This window comes from Gobio gobio, assembly GCF_949357685.1.
Source record: "Gobio gobio genome assembly, chromosome: 1".
Lineage (NCBI taxonomy): Eukaryota > Metazoa > Chordata > Actinopteri > Cypriniformes > Gobionidae > Gobio > Gobio gobio.
In genome coordinates this window covers 47,827,229-47,843,325 of record NC_137097.1, presented here as the reverse complement: position 1 = coordinate 47,843,325, position 16,097 = coordinate 47,827,229, and the positions used below count along the sequence as shown (strand labels likewise).

Sequence of the window (16,097 nt, the reverse complement as noted above, 5' to 3'; positions counted from 1 at the left end):
TCTGGTTGAGGGAAAGATAAACTTGTTCACCTTCCCAAATAACTCGGCGTTAAGGAAACAGTGGATGCAGTTTGTTTTGCCGGAGCAGTAACGGATTTCTGCAAGTGAGTTTGTTTGTTCCCGGTCATGAGTCGAAACCGCAGGTGGTGAGTGAAACTGCATCAAATGGCTGTTTTGTTGGCAATATGCACGTAAGTGCATATAATGTAAACAACACGAACGTATAGTGAATCGAAAGTTATCCAGGAATAATGCCATGATGTATTGTGTGTGTGTGCGCTCGTGACTCTTTAGCTCCGCCCATTGCACGCCTTCACGAGTTCGGCTGTTTTCGGAAAGAATCGGTAAAGTGTATCTGTCTTTTATAAATATGATAAAACTAAAGACTCTTCAGAGATGTGAAGGATGCAATACTACTCTATAGGTACTCAAGATTAACATGAGACTGGCAGGAACTGTGTGTGTTTTGCCCCCTTTAAATGTTATGTAAAAATGTTTATCATCGAGATCCCAATTAAATCTCAAAATTACAGAGCAAATAGAGCAAGTCAAATTATCCAGTAAATCTAGCAGGGGTTTTATTTGTTTGTTTATGAGCATTAAATAAGAAAACATTTGGTTTCTTGATCATTTGCTCCACTCTCAGAGGACAGCACATACGCATCCTAATTAGTCTCTCTCGCTCCGTCTCCTCCCTCCATCCAGAGAGAGAAGGACAGATGCAGTAATGAAAGATAAACCTCTAGATAATAGTTATCAAGCATGGATGGGTAATGTCATTTAGCTCTCAGCGTCTGGCTCATATACAGGTATCTGCTTCATCTCTCAGACCATGAAGCACAGGAGTTCTGCTCATTATACCAGAATCTCCCTTCAAACTCTCTCGAACTATAATTTTGCCATTCCAAGCTACTCTGCTAAGATTTATATTCTGTCATCATTAACTTACCTTCATTTCGTTCCAAATCTGCATGACTTTTTATCACAAAAGATGATATTTTAAACAATGTCTTGGTGGTTTTTTTTTGTCTAAACAATAAAGTCTTTCATTTTACTTTCAAGACTTTCATCGTATGGGTAGAAGAGTTTAAACATTCTTTAAAATATCTTTTGTGTTCTGCAGAAGAAAGTTATACAGATTGGGAACATGGATGAAATATCACTTTCAATTTAAGCAATTAAGATTCATTCATACATGATCCATATGCATATACGCAAACTAGTCCTGAGTGACAGGTACCTGTACACAACAGAAGCTCCGCCCCCTGCCACCATGGTCCAGATCCGTCCGCGAGGATTCAGGAGAGTGAGCTTGAGGCTGGCACCACTCTTAGCATCTAGATCCGCTATGTATGCCTCCTACAGGAAGTTTATAAAAAGGCTTTTATACTGTAAATTTTTTTCTGTTAATTCCCATATAGCTGGGTTTGGTTAACATCATTTGGTAAAAAAAGCAACATGTAACCATTTCAGCAAAAGCAAATGCCACAATGAAGCAAATAATTTACTCATAAATGACAAAAAAAAGGTAGAAACTTGTGCAGGTACAGTAAACAGAAACATCATAAAATGTTTTTTGGACAGTGTTTTGGCCAAATATTTAATGAAGCAAACACTCTTTCCTGTTCAACCCATATGGACCAATTATAGCAGCACATCAGACAGAAAGGTAACACATTGTACTTAAAGTTATTTATTAATAAGCCAACTCTGACATTATTCCAGCTAAACCAGTCTGTTATGACAGCTATTGTATTTGTGTGTGTGTGAGACCAATTAAACCAGCCTTCTGTCCGATAAACATTGCCTCAATACATAGGCTACTGCCAACAGTGACGGAGAGCAGGACACACATCACTCTCTCCCTGCAACCACTCGTCACTGTCTGTGTGTGTGGTGAGTTTGAACGCCATAAATGATTCATGAAGGACTGCTTCCAATTAATTATTCAATCATATTCTTTAGAAGAAGTGAAAGTAAGCAAACGCAGCAGAATACGAGAGGTACAAGCTTCCGACTGATGAATCAACAAAAACAAAACGATAAAAGGCAAGCAAATCCTTCTTGTTCCTTGTTGGGCTTATAGATTAACTTGTACAAAATAATATTTAGATGGCATCGGTCACTGAAAATCTACTGAAGGGTGCGGATTCTGAAATCTACTGCCTCTTCAATATACCTATACATCCTAATTAAATTTATAATCAAAGCATTAATCAATATTTATCCTCCTATATTATTATAATGATTTTTAACGATTTAATGAGGTTATGATATTACTTAATCAATAGAACCACTGATTGTTTGTTTCTTTACACGTTTTCTAAAGTTTGTATTTGGTTTCTGAGGAGTGACTGAGGGTCTGGCCTAGGGATGTGTGATGTGTCTCTAAACACTAGATGGCAGAACATGTTGTCGTGTGTTTGGATTTTGGAGGCATCACACACCCCTAACATGCCAGGAGTGCAGTAAGAGTGCTTATTCACTTCGGCTTCCAGAGATGAAATATGGATTTGTCTTTCATTTTATATTTTCATTTACTGAAACACTAAATAAATGATGGTGAATACTGTCTGTACCTCTTACTGAGAGAAAGCACGTTATCAGTATGTTTTGGGAAACTTTCTGGTGAGAACTGGAGCTCAATCAACTCCAACCTTGGAGAGACTGTGCATCTGTGTATGTGCGCAGTATTCTGTGTTACAGAGCAGTATCGAAGGTGTACAACGGGCATCCTAGGGAGAGTGACAGTATGTTGCTCTGGACAAGCTGGCACCTGCTCCAGATCTGGAAGGTCACTACGTGCCTAATTCCAGGGTGAAAGCGTCAACAAGTGATCTTTGGACACGTTAATCTGATTAACTGACAATGTGTGGAAATTTACTATGACTACCTATTTTTCTCGAAGCCAATCAGAATCATTCAACCTGAAGTAATGACGTAGCTAGACCTTGAAAACAATGTAACTGTTGAGAAAGTGTATGTACGAAAGCTGGTAGAGAGGGAGAGCGGTAGGGGTGTGCATTGGGACTGCCCTCACAATTCGATTCGATTACGATTCACCAGGTAACGATTCGATTCAATTCGATTCTACGATGCATCACAATTCTACTGCACACAACAAGGCAAATTTTTAATCAGTCATGAGTCAATACAAGCAGTCAGATATTGAACAACAGATTGTATTGGCTGCTATGTGTGTATTATCACTCTCCTGTATCTTTGACATAAATGTCATTAAATAAAATAAAATTGAATGGTACAGGGTATTGGATATGGCATTTTCAAACCTGAAAAAGAAAACATAATTCACTGCTTTGAATGAGAAATGTTTCTCTTCTCTGCTTTATAACCATTTGAAATTAAATAGAGCAATAATAACAGCCAACTTTTTCCAGCAGTGAACATAAGTGTTTTAATTAATCAGTAATCTCCCTCCGCCTCAGCCATCTTGATTGTTGTTGTTGTTATGACCACCGGAAGTAATTGAAACTTCACAACTTTATTGTCCAACTCAAGGCCAGAAAATAAACGATGACATAATCGATTATGGCACTTAGCCGCATCGATGCTGAATCGTGCATGCCCCGCATTGCCGAATCAATTATTGTTGACACCACTAGAGAGCGGCCTACGAAATCCTTGCGAGACTTGAAGCTGGCTTCTGCTGATGAAACTGCAAACTATTCTTCAGTAAATTTTCCTTTAATTAACTGCACTCCTGACTCTTGGTCTTCATTCTTCACAACTGGTCTTGGGTCATAAACTGTTATTCCCTAACACTACAATACTATAAAACAAAATACATGTGACAAATATTGTTACCTCAGGATAGGCCTCTCTGCCGAAGGGAGGGGGAAACTCCACATCACCCCACTTGGCCTTACACAAGTAATCTGCTGTGGCATCGATTTTAGCAGCCATGTCCAGCACATACACTCCATCCTTAGTGACCACTGACAGAGAGAAAGAGAGCATTTGTTCATACCAGCTTGGAACTTCACAAACTGATTGCACTTTGCATTTCTTGCCTGCCTTAGGCAATAATAAAATGTACATTTCCAAAGAATCTTTCACTTAAATCTCAGTTATTGAATGTTTTGAGTTGTGCTGTGGATATGTGATGTTGTGATGGCATGTGTCAGGCACATCCAAGTGTGGCAATATTTTTATTTATATTATATTATTCTTGAGTCATGCATTCCACTGGATAAAGGCACATTTTTATGGTTTTAAGAATGTGAAACTCGTGCAGACAGATCATATTTTCAGACTTTCGCTGCTTGTTTTAACGTGAAATGATTAAAATGTGATTTATATTGACAAAAAAAAACAAAAAAAAACATCACAAACAGGAACATCAAAGGAAGTTAGAAACTCAGTTCATAAGACAGGAACAGACGCCATAGGGCACACAGGGATTATTAATAATTAGTGCCCTATGAAACATTCCTACTCACCATCAAACAGCATCAATGTTAATTAATTAGCAATCCATCGCATTCATTTTCTCAAATTAAATGTTCTCTCAAAACATTCTATGATGTTTTTTTTTTTTTTACATCAGAGGCCTTTACTAATGAAAGAAAATAAGCAAATAAAGTGTAAAATATTTCATAACTTAGTCATTAAAACATAATAAGCATGTAGAGCTTTTACTGCCCTGAAAAGAACTGGAAGTGGTTTGTCTTTGGATTCCATAGTGCAAACCAACAGTGGCAAGACATTAGGAAGAACTGAATCAGAGGTCTGGGTGGGTGCACTAACCCAATCCATGCCTGGCTGACAGCTGAGGTGGGGTGGGCTGCTTTTGTGACTTACCAAGAGGGTTGATCTCCAAGTATGTAAAGTATAAGTCTTCATACAGATTGAACAAGCCCACCAGGAAACTAGTCAACATCCTGCAGAGACAAAAAAAAAAAAAACACGTCTATGTTATATTCAATTGTTTGAATATTATTGTTACATTAAATTTTATGAACATGCTAAACTGATACAAAGTAGTTTAGTTCCACAATAAAGCACAAAACAATGCCAAGTGCCAACACGACAATCTCATCATTGACTTTGTGGTTGACAGTTTAAATGACAGTCAATATTATAACTTAAATAAATGAACAAACAAATGGAAGTAGAAAGCAAAACAAAGACTCTGAAATTAAGCTTATTTTTTCCTTACTCAATTGGCACTCGTTTAAATGATTTTTAGATGCACTACGGTTCAAAGGTTTGGGGTCAGTACGATTTTTTTTGTTTTTATGTTTTTGAAAGAAGTCTCTTATGTTTACCAAGAATCGAATAAAACTGCAATAAAAACACACAGTAAATTGTGAAATATTACTACAATTTAAAATAACCGTTTTCTATTTTGATATATTTTAAAGTTGCATTTGTTCCTGTGGTGGCAATGCTGAACTTTCCTATTATCATCAATGTTATAAACGATTGTTATGCTTAATGTTTTTGTTGAAACAGTTGATCAATTTATATCAGCACTCTTCGATGAAAAGAAAGTTCAAAAGAACATAATTTATTTAATTTGATTTAAAAAATGAATTGAAAACAGAACGAGACTGGGAACAGAAATGACACTCAATTTAAATGACTGAATCGGTTACCAATCTAAGCCAGAACAGCTGGTGTTTGGAGTAATGAGGGAAAATAAAGGGAGACATGAGGGAGGAGAGAGTGAGAGAATCATACGTCATCTACCTCATAAAAAAAACTGTGACAGCCCATAGTCCAGAGAACACAAATTATACACAAGAAACAACGAGGACACTGAATCACTGGAGGAAGAGGGAGGACCTCGTGGGATGCCAGTAAATCAGTAAATGTACTTGGTGAAAGATGACAAAAGAAGATTTAGGAGGAAAAAAAATGCCACAATATTTGAGAGAGGGAGTTGTGTGTTGTTTTTCAAGCAGTCATTTTTTTCTAAGAGCGATGTATGGTTGTCTGACTGAGAGAGAGAGAGTGAGAGGAAGAGTAAAAATAGATGGATGAAAAGAAAGAAAGAAAGTCTCCCCGTCAATCTCAATGTCAGCCAAGACGGTGAGGCCAGCCAGAACGAGAAGTCAATGTGTGTGTGTGCCATCAAAAAGACGGACAGGGTTTATAGACGTGAATTGAATAATAGGCTACTGGAGGGTGGGAGGACATGGGGAAAGAGGAAAGATCTCATTTGTGTAATGGATCAAAGTGCCCTCAACCACTGCCAGCACAGCTGAGAGCATCTCATTTGCTTTGTTTTTCTCCGCTCTCTCATTTTTTGCTCACCGTTATCCTGTCCTGATATGAATGTACCAGGACCAAGAATTGCCTGCAGCCTCTTGTGATACAGAGGGGACCCTTAAAGGGATAGTTCACCCAAAAATGAAAATTATCCCATCGTTTACTCACCGTTAAGCCATCCTGTGTATACGACATTCTTCTTTACGAATACAATCAGAGTTATATTAAAAATGTCCTGGCTAATCCAAGCTTTATAATGGCAGTCCAAAATTTGAAGCCCAAAAAAAAGAAAGAGCATCCATCCATTATAAAAGTAATCCATCCGACTCCAGGGGGGTTGATAAAGGCCTTCTGAAGCAAAGCGTTTGTGTAAGAAAAATATCCATATTTAAAACTTTATAAAGTAAAATATCTTGCTTCCGCCAGACCGCCTTCCATATTACGAAGAAAGTGTAACGCCTCTCGCAGTTCAAAATGCTTACACTATGTCCGACATCCAGTCACGCCTTCTCCTTACATTGAATACAGAAGGTGGTCTGCCGGAAGCTAGATATTTTACTTTATAACGTGTTAAATATGGATCTTTAGCTTATACCTAGGTTGGCTTAAGGGGGAGTAAATCATGGGGTAATTTTCATTTTTGGGTGAATTAACCCTTAAGGGTTTTGATGCAATTAAATGATGCTTATATTTCTCCTAGAATGATCTTCACAAGGAAGCTGAATTATCTGACAACAAAACAAAAATGTTGACCACCATATTTAAACTTAAATTAAAAGTGAACTAAAACATAAAAATGAAGTACAAATAACTCGGCATAACACAAAAAGGCTAAATAAACTATACTAAAAAACTATAGATACTATAGAAAATCAGTGCAGTCCTGCTGAATAGAAGTAAACATGGTAAAATGTATTTATATTCATACAATATATTATATTTATGCATTTGATCTGACTCACTCTTTCTTATCTGCAGGGACATTTATGAGGAGCTGACTCTTGACTGTGTCCGCGCTGATCTTCTCATCCACTGCTACCAGGAGCTTCAAGGCTTTAGCGTCTATGTCACCCACGTCCACACCCCCCTCATGATGGAAGAGCATGTAATCACCTTCACGTGTGGCATAGATGCCCACGTAAAACTCCTCCTCCTGAGGGAAAGTCACATTTGAATGCATTTTACAACCGTGTAAATAATTTAACCACTACTACAAAATTAAAAAATATAATATAAAACAATATAATATATATATATATATATATATATAATAACATTATATAGTTTTAATAGAATGTATTATTATTATTATTATATCATTCCAATAAATGCATGCGAATTTCCTAAAATAATAATGTATAATACAAATATATATTAGATGCTGAATTATTGTTAAATAATAAAAATCTGCAGCTAAAATTAATTATTATTATTATCATCATCATTATCAGTAGTAGTAGTAGTAGTAGTATAAAATTAATTATTATTAATATTCTTCTTATCATTATTATTAAATAAGCCAATTTATTAATGAGCATAGTACATAGCATTTACTGGACAGGCTCACCTGCTTGTGGGCTACAAAGGGCTCAATCAGGAAGTTCTTGAGAATGCCTTTAGCCTTCTCCACCTGAGATACAGAGAGATTTTTAAAAGCTTATGCTTGTATATCAGGATTTCCTTAAGGGTTAAACATCAGAAACTGCCTTCAGTCAGAATCTAAAAGCTTCTCCTAATGAAAAACACACAATGAAAAGAAAATTATGTAAGAGGCAGAAGAAAAGGAGGCCAGAGATGGGGAGGAGGAAGTAGAGAAGAGGAGAGCAAGTGTTCAGACAGTATAAAGGCTTGTGCTGAGCACCAGTGATTGCACCTCAGTGTTTAGAGACTCGCTGAGAAAGTCAAAGATTTGACAAGCAGAGCCGCAAGCCAAATTCACACACACACACCAATCTCATTTGTGCTGCAGTCACAACAGTGGGCCAAAAGGCCATTTGATATAAATCAGCTAGAGAGAAAGAGGAAGGCGAGGTGACATTTCAAAGAGAGGGAGAGAAAAATAAAAGGATGACAAGGTGGAAAAAACAAACCGCTCTCTTGAAAGAGGGACTATGACCAGTCTAGCAGATGAAAGACAGAGATCTTTGCATAAATATTCTACAATTTACTGTTACACAAATGTGACCCTGTCTGTGAAAACCCAGCTAAAGTCATTTTTTTTGTCATTCGCTGTTTTATACATAAAATCATCCTACATAATGTAAAGAACATTCTGTGAAAATATAACCTTGATATCTTTAATATTGACTGAGTAAGATCATGTCAAAAGTTAGCTGAATTTCGGCCTCAGAAAATCATGATTTTGAGAAATTCCAATTTTAAAATCAAGCTTATTTTTGAAATTGTAAAACATTTTAACCATTATTATTCTGATAATGTGGCGTGCCATATACCACATTAAAGCGAAGATTCTCCCATTTTCAGTGATATAGGACACATTTATGGGAAAATTCTAAGTTTTGTAAAACAAGTCTATTTATTATGATGTGCATGTCCAAAAAGCGAGAAACATTGAAACGAATGGGGGCACCACAAGAGCTTGATTTACCAAGTCAGTTCACTCTAATGATTTGTAGGCTATAACTTTATTAGTAAAATGAAATCTCAGTAGAAAATGACATTTATAGGCCTATATATATCCATTAATATATAAAACATCCATAGAAAATCTCACTGTGTAACATTTGGAGTAAATCCAGGACTAGGCCTAATGCCCTAACAAGTTAACAGGTCAGTCTCAAACTTTGTGCAGATAGTTAGTCATGACTGTGAATCTTCACTTGTCTCACAATTCGATTAGATTATGATTCATTAGGATTTTTAAATGGCTCATTGTGCTTAATAACTCTTTTAGCCTACATAAAGCACGTCCAGTAGGATTTCAGTAGAATAAACATTTAGATTTTAGTTTGTTTTATTTGTCCATATCTTTTTAGATAACTGGTATCAATCTAGGTAAATGGAAACCCTACTTAAAGAGGTTGTTCCACATTATTAAACAGTTCTCATACAATATGGGGAGGAAGAAAGATCTGTCTGAAGATGAAAAGCATGAAATGGTGCAATGATATGCAAAAGGCATGAAAAAAGGTAATGTGTGAAAACCGAATGGAGATTATCAAGCTAAAACGAATTGCATTAAAAGGACACACACGCACACACAAAACGCTAACTCTTAAAAGATGGGTCAGTACTTTGGACCAAATTTTATTTGGACCAGCTTGCTCCTCAGAATCACAACCTGTAAGTATGAAAAATTATTGATGTATATATTTTCTACCGGTTGTTCAAAATACATAGTTTGGTGTTTTATATTGTGCATGTTTCCAGCTAACTTACTGAAATACTTCTGCTAAGCAGCTGTGGGCCACTATTACCTAAAACGGTGTCTGTTAATGCAGATTGTCTTTCTACTTTGAGTAAAGATAAAGGGTGGAGCAAGATTTGTTATGCAAACTTTAATGTCAGTCATTCACGTTAGTCGGCCAATGTTTGCGCTGTTATTGATACAGTTCCCGGCCAATCTGGCCTATCAGAGCAGAGTAGGCTCATGGAAAGGAGGGATTTAGAGAGACTGGTTCATCCAGAGTCATTTGAGAATCATTGAACAATGTGGTGATGCACAATGTATATTATAATAAAATGAAAGTGTTATTTGACCTTTAATGCATGCAAACCTGTTGTAGGAGACATCCAAAACAAAAAGCCTTTAAAATAGCATAATAGTAGCACTATAAGAGGCAGTTTTGGTATCTGTCCTTACCATTGTCTCCTTCATAAGGCGGGGTTTAAGCCATTCCTTTACACCCTTCAGATCCAGGTTCACACCCACAAGTCCCAGTTTTCCTCTGCGCTTGATGAGCTGATCTGGCTTGACGACTAACCGCTGGATAGAAACATGAGAAACAAAACAATAAATCAATCAAATATTGATTATAACATACAAAGTCATGCTGCCAATATTGTTGCTGGAATTATTGCAAAAACAACAATGAATAGAAAATACACAAATGTGACAATCTGTGACAAAAGCCAAGGCTGAACTAACTTGTTTCAAAAGGACTATGAGATCTAGACTGAAATTCTTTCCTTTGTTTTAAAAATCCTCAAATCTAAGTTTTAAATAAAATTAAAAAAAAACATTTTTGGAAGCTGCAGTGTGTTAAGAAAACTGGATTTCCTTATTCATTTTTAAAAAAAACAAACACAAGGCAGGAGGATGATCAAATGAAATGTCAGATCTATAAGTGACTTTCTAAATGAGACCGTTCTCTATAGCGGTCTCAGTCGCTGGAGACATGAGTCATATCTAATATCATTTTCCCCTCTGGGCTCCTCCATAAAGGTGATTAAGAGTGCTTTTTCAGCAGAAACTGTCCCTGTACTGTCATTCGAGAAATTCTGCTATGCTCCCTTTAACTGCTTTAATTGATCTGCTAGTGAAGAAGCATACTAATGACTGCCATCCTCTCCGTCCAACATCCTCTATGTCTCTCTATATGATTTCTTTTACTCATTTACCCTTCATGCTGAGCCCTCAACAGAACTGCCCTGCATAAAGGTCTCATACGTTTAATAAGATGGAATTGCTGGTAATAATAACCCTTCACATCCTTCGTGAATCATTTGGAGAAACTTCTCAAGATTACTTTATATGACAACAACAATCATTGTAACAGTTACATTTTTATTGCAATAAAATACGATGCATATTTCTTAATGCTTGGTAATAATTGGAAAAAATATATAAAATAAATGAATATAATTGAATTACATTTAAAATATAATATGCATAATTTGATATAATTGAATTAAGATATAACTGAATTCATAATATAATGAATTATAATTTAACAATATTTAGCATATGATCTAATTTTAGAAAAACGTACTCAAATTACATTACTTTTTTTTTTAAATATTAAAAATATTTACATAATATTTGCTGAATATTCCCCCTCCTCCCACACGAAGACATTGCATTATTATGGCAAAGTAAACAATTGAATAGAGATTAAAACCAAGGTACCGATTACTGTCCAAGAGTACACTGCGATTCATTTTGCAACAGAGTTTGTAAATCTGTCTGAACGAGTTCTCTAATTTCACCTGCACTGTTGTTTAATTGTTGGCCTTTGTACAAGGGTCTCATGGTCACTGATCATGAGGTGTTTGGTCATTGACTTGCACGACATGGCCGTTACAGTTTAATCTCAAACCCAAATGTGATCCCAGCTCAGTTACATCCAACAGCCAAATGTCTTACCTCCGTCAGAAGCCAGGGGTGATCCTGGACCAGTCGCTCCCAGTCAGTTTCTGTGGTCACATTAGCATAGCGGAAGCGGTTCTGTACAGCGGCTGTAGTGCAAATGTGTTTGTAAAGGAATTCCTTCCCCGTCTGCTCAGAGATGGCTTTGGCTGACATGGTGCTTGTTGACTAAAAAGCACTGCAGAGAGAAAGACATACAGCAACTCATTAACCATCAGCCCCTTGAGACTAATAAATGACATCAATCTTTCAAAATGCTTTACGGACCTGCAGCAGGTATGCATGTCTGATCAGTGCAAAGAAGAAATCAATAAAAGACTAATAAATCAACAAAAAAGCTAAATGAAAAGTAATTAAAATAAATACAGCTAAATAAACGACTAAAAAATACATAGAGTTTCCACTAGATTTGCTTATGTTAGGTTGGTATGTCTTTAAAATGCAATATAAATTCAATACATGGAGCCAAACTGCTTTGTACATTCTGCTTTAACCAGGAAACTGACCAGGAAGTGGCTAAGTGACACTAACACCCTAACTAACACATTTAAAGACCACATCTACACAGCATCCTGCTGAAACAAACGTAACATCTACAAAGCCATCTACACCATGTCAACCTCATCTTAAAAAAAAAAAAAAAATCTTCCACTTTCCTCCATTCCAATGTCCAAAATTTAGTATTTCGAGCACTTTTTGTAATTATTCACCTCTTCATGACAGATCGCTTCCTCATATTATATGTCGCTTTGGATAAAAGTGTCTGCTAAATGATTAAATGCTAAATTAATAAATGTAAATAAACAAGTAAATGTACAAATATTCTGTAGAATTTGTAAATTTTGCATGCATTTTCTCTTTTGCGGAATTACATTTGTCTTTGCCACTTATAGTACATCTGCTGGTCTCTCTCGGTTTACCTTTTCCTGAATCAGGGAAGGCAGCTAAAAATAGGCTTGATGCTCACCCCGATTTGATTAGACCTGGACTTCGTGCGGTGCCATTTAACTGCAGCCTGATTGGCACATGATAGAAGCACAATCAGGTACAGCACTAATAAAATAAGCGTTTTTTAAACCAAGAGAAAAGAAAAACCATCCAGACAGACATATTTACAGTATGAGGTACAAACAATTTCACCAAATCGTATGCATTAGCTAGAATATGAGCTAGAAGTTATTATTCCCATTCTCTCCATCAACAGTGCCACGCAGTGAAAACTCGACTCATGCATGACTGCATTTGTGATTGGCAGGCTAAAGTCCTATTCAGATGACATCATAGCCGCCTGTCTGAACCCTGCCAGGACGTGCAGTAGGACGAAAGTGCCAAGCTGTCAGCAGGGTCAACACAACCCTATTTGTTTCAAAAAGACTAGATAAACCAGTTGGCAGAGAATGACAAGGGCCAACCATCTCAGTCTGCATTCAACACTATACTGGCTAAAACACAGACAACAAAAAAAGAATGTGTCGCAAAATTATTACGCTACCATTCAAAAGATTGTGTGTGTGTGTGTGTGTTGGTTTAAAAAATATATATATATATATTTTGAGCTTTCTATTCAAAGAATCCTAAAAAATGTAACTTTATCTACAAAAAAATATAACAACACTGTTTTTAATAATAAGAAATGTTTCTCGAGCATCAAATCATCATATTAGGAAGAGTTCTGAAGGATCATGTGACACTGAAGACTGGAATAATGATGCTAATGCAGCTTTGCCATCACAGAAAATAATAACATTTTAAAATATATTAAAACAGTTCTTTTAAATTGTAATATTTCACAATGTTATTGTTTTTACTTTATTATCATCATCAAACAAACAAAAAAAAGCCTTGGTGAGTAAAAGTGACTTTAAAACAATTAAATAAATCTGACTCCAAACTTTTGTGGTAGTGTGTGAAGTATTTTTTGTGAGGTTATTTGGGAGTCACACTGGTGGTCTTAGCGGTCAAAAGTGACCAGACCCTTTAAACAATCTCAAAGACTACTTTTTGTCAAGCTTAAGATATAATTTTTTTTGTTAGAAATAGTGATTAGAAGTGTTAGTTTATGCATCATGATTACAGTCAAACCTGAACTTTGTGTTAGAAAAGAGAACTCAAGGAAGCATTTTGATACCCAATTTTTGATTCAGAATTTATTTTAAAAAATGCAATTCATTCAAATCACCCTGTGACACCACATCACTGCAGTGAGCTTTTCCTGCATTATGACTGAATTATTGAATTGATTTCACATACTCTCAAAACTTTGCTCTGTGTTACAGACAGCAGTTCATAGGTGTGTGTGTGTGTGTGTTTCACAGCCTTGATGATTTAGAGTGTCACCCCTTCACTGCTGTGAGCTTTTTCAGAATTTTGACCGAATTATTGAATGGATTTCACATATTCTCAAAACTTTGCTCTGTCTTACACACACAGTGGTTCATAGGTGTGTGTGTGTGTTTGTGGACATATGTCTAGATCACATTATTGATGTTTTATAGTGTCACCCCTTCACTGCTGTGTATTTTTTTTTTCAGTATTGTGGCTGATTTGTAGATTTTTGTAAATTTCCCATTCATTTCCTATGGTCGGTCATTTTTGACCAAAGGAGTTTTTTACAACCACTTAGCCTGTTCGAATCACGGCCTCATGTTTTTTGTGTTCACATTCCAAGTGTCAAAAGTCACCAAGTTTCATACCATTCTGATGATTCAAATTATTATTATTTTTTTATTCTAAATTCTCCGGTCAGAAATGGGTTCTCACAAAATTACAGCTAACACTTTTTTAAACGGTTTTATTAATTTGATATTTGCTAAGTATTCCAGTTGAAAAATAAAAAATCTATTGATGAACATTAAGAAGATAAATGTTGCCTATTACAAACACCCCAAAATTGTCATTGATTTCATGGATAACAATGTCTTTAAGGACAAATGTTACTAAGGAATGCTCTAAATAAGAATGCCATCTTCTTTATGCACCTTTATAATAGTCTAACAGTTTTATAAAGCCCCCCTTCTGTAATGAGAATTGATGTGGATGCATGTGGTGAGGAGAACAAAGCGTTCAGTTAGTAGACAGTCGGGTCCTTGACCCAAACAATTTACTAATGAAAAGAGAGAGGACCGCTCCACCCCCAACATCCTCCCTGCACACCACCCATCCAGCTCACTGGAGTGCTGTAAATGTATGTACAGACTGAGAAGAAAGATAAGCATTTAAAGACTTTAAGGAAAAAAAACCAACAACATCTTACCACAACCCACTTCCTACACACATGCATATGCACAAACACACATTGCTGTATCAATTTACTCCTAGATTTGATATCCAGCATCAGCAGAAATGATGAGTCATTGCACTGGCCACACTGGACTCACAGGTCAGTGATGTAAAATAAGTCAACCACAATACGACAGATAACCAAGTAGACTTGCGAAACCAACACAGCATCCAAAATAGATAATGGTGCAGCTTTTAAGATAACCATATAGAGCACATAAAATGTATTTATAAAGAGTTATGTATTTTTTTCCTGATTGTTCACCATGCACATCTCTTGAAGAATATACCAAATGTAACTTCCTATTAGGCAATTTCATCAAAACAAGAAACTACTGAAGGATTCTGAGGATATTTTTTTATTACACATTTAGGATATTAGTAATAAGTGCAGTAACAGAAGCCATGGTTTCCGTGGTACATTTTGTAAGATAGATGAGCAAGAGGAAAAACTGGCAGTGCATCTCTAGATTCAGTAGATAGTCATCGCTTCAGCGACTGATATGCCATGTACTTTCCTATATTACTGAGAGCGGGGTGGAGTGTTTTAGTAGTATTGATTTTACTGCACACAGAGTCACCAGTGCCCGAATCTGATCACATTTACAATGGTGAGGTCAGACAGCAATGCCATGGTACTTTTCTGTAAGTGCAGGCCAGTTGCACGCACACACACACACACACACACACACACACACACACACACACACACACACACACACACACACACACACACACACACACACACACACACACACACACACACACACACACACACACACACACACACACACACACACACACACACACACACACACACACACACACACACACACACACACACACACACACACACACTTAACCAGCTGTGTTTCACACTACTAGTGATGCGGCTGATTTATAACCTGCGTTTCCCTCACTCACAAAACAGCAGCAGTATCATTCATCACATAGGAAGGATGCGGGGAGAAAGGGGGATGTCAGACTAAAAATATTGATCTTATTACCCTCCAGACTAATCCAACACACATCTGATACAAATATTTGTATTAGACTGTTACATTTGAACAACACTAAAGAAATTGAAACACCAAATCTAAAGTTTATGACTGCCGTTATTAATCTAATTTCTATCCTGATTGATCTCAACTCACCTAAAGAGTAAGGACGAATCCTCCTCAGTTAGGCTCAAGCTTATAATGCATCATCCAAACATGTATTCACTTTATTTTACTTTAATCAAATGCATCATTAC

General features: G+C 36.5%; 1 protein-coding gene across 1 annotated transcript in view; it reads right to left on the bottom strand.

The window, feature by feature from the left end:
• The window catches only part of aclya (ATP citrate lyase a), a 31,758-nt gene that overhangs the window by 14,672 nt on the left and 989 nt on the right, over positions 1-16,097 (bottom strand). The window contains exons 2-8 of the mRNA XM_079823132.1: positions 11,561-11,741; positions 10,058-10,180; positions 7,802-7,864; positions 7,197-7,387; positions 4,822-4,901; positions 3,826-3,956; positions 1,241-1,359 (exon numbers count right to left, since the gene is read on the bottom strand). Coding sequence (XP_079679258.1) covers positions 1,241-1,359; positions 3,826-3,956; positions 4,822-4,901; positions 7,197-7,387; positions 7,802-7,864; positions 10,058-10,180; positions 11,561-11,719 — 866 coding nt within the window. The 5' untranslated portion in view covers positions 11,720-11,741. The remainder of the gene's footprint in view (positions 1-1,240; positions 1,360-3,825; positions 3,957-4,821; positions 4,902-7,196; positions 7,388-7,801; positions 7,865-10,057; positions 10,181-11,560; positions 11,742-16,097) is intronic.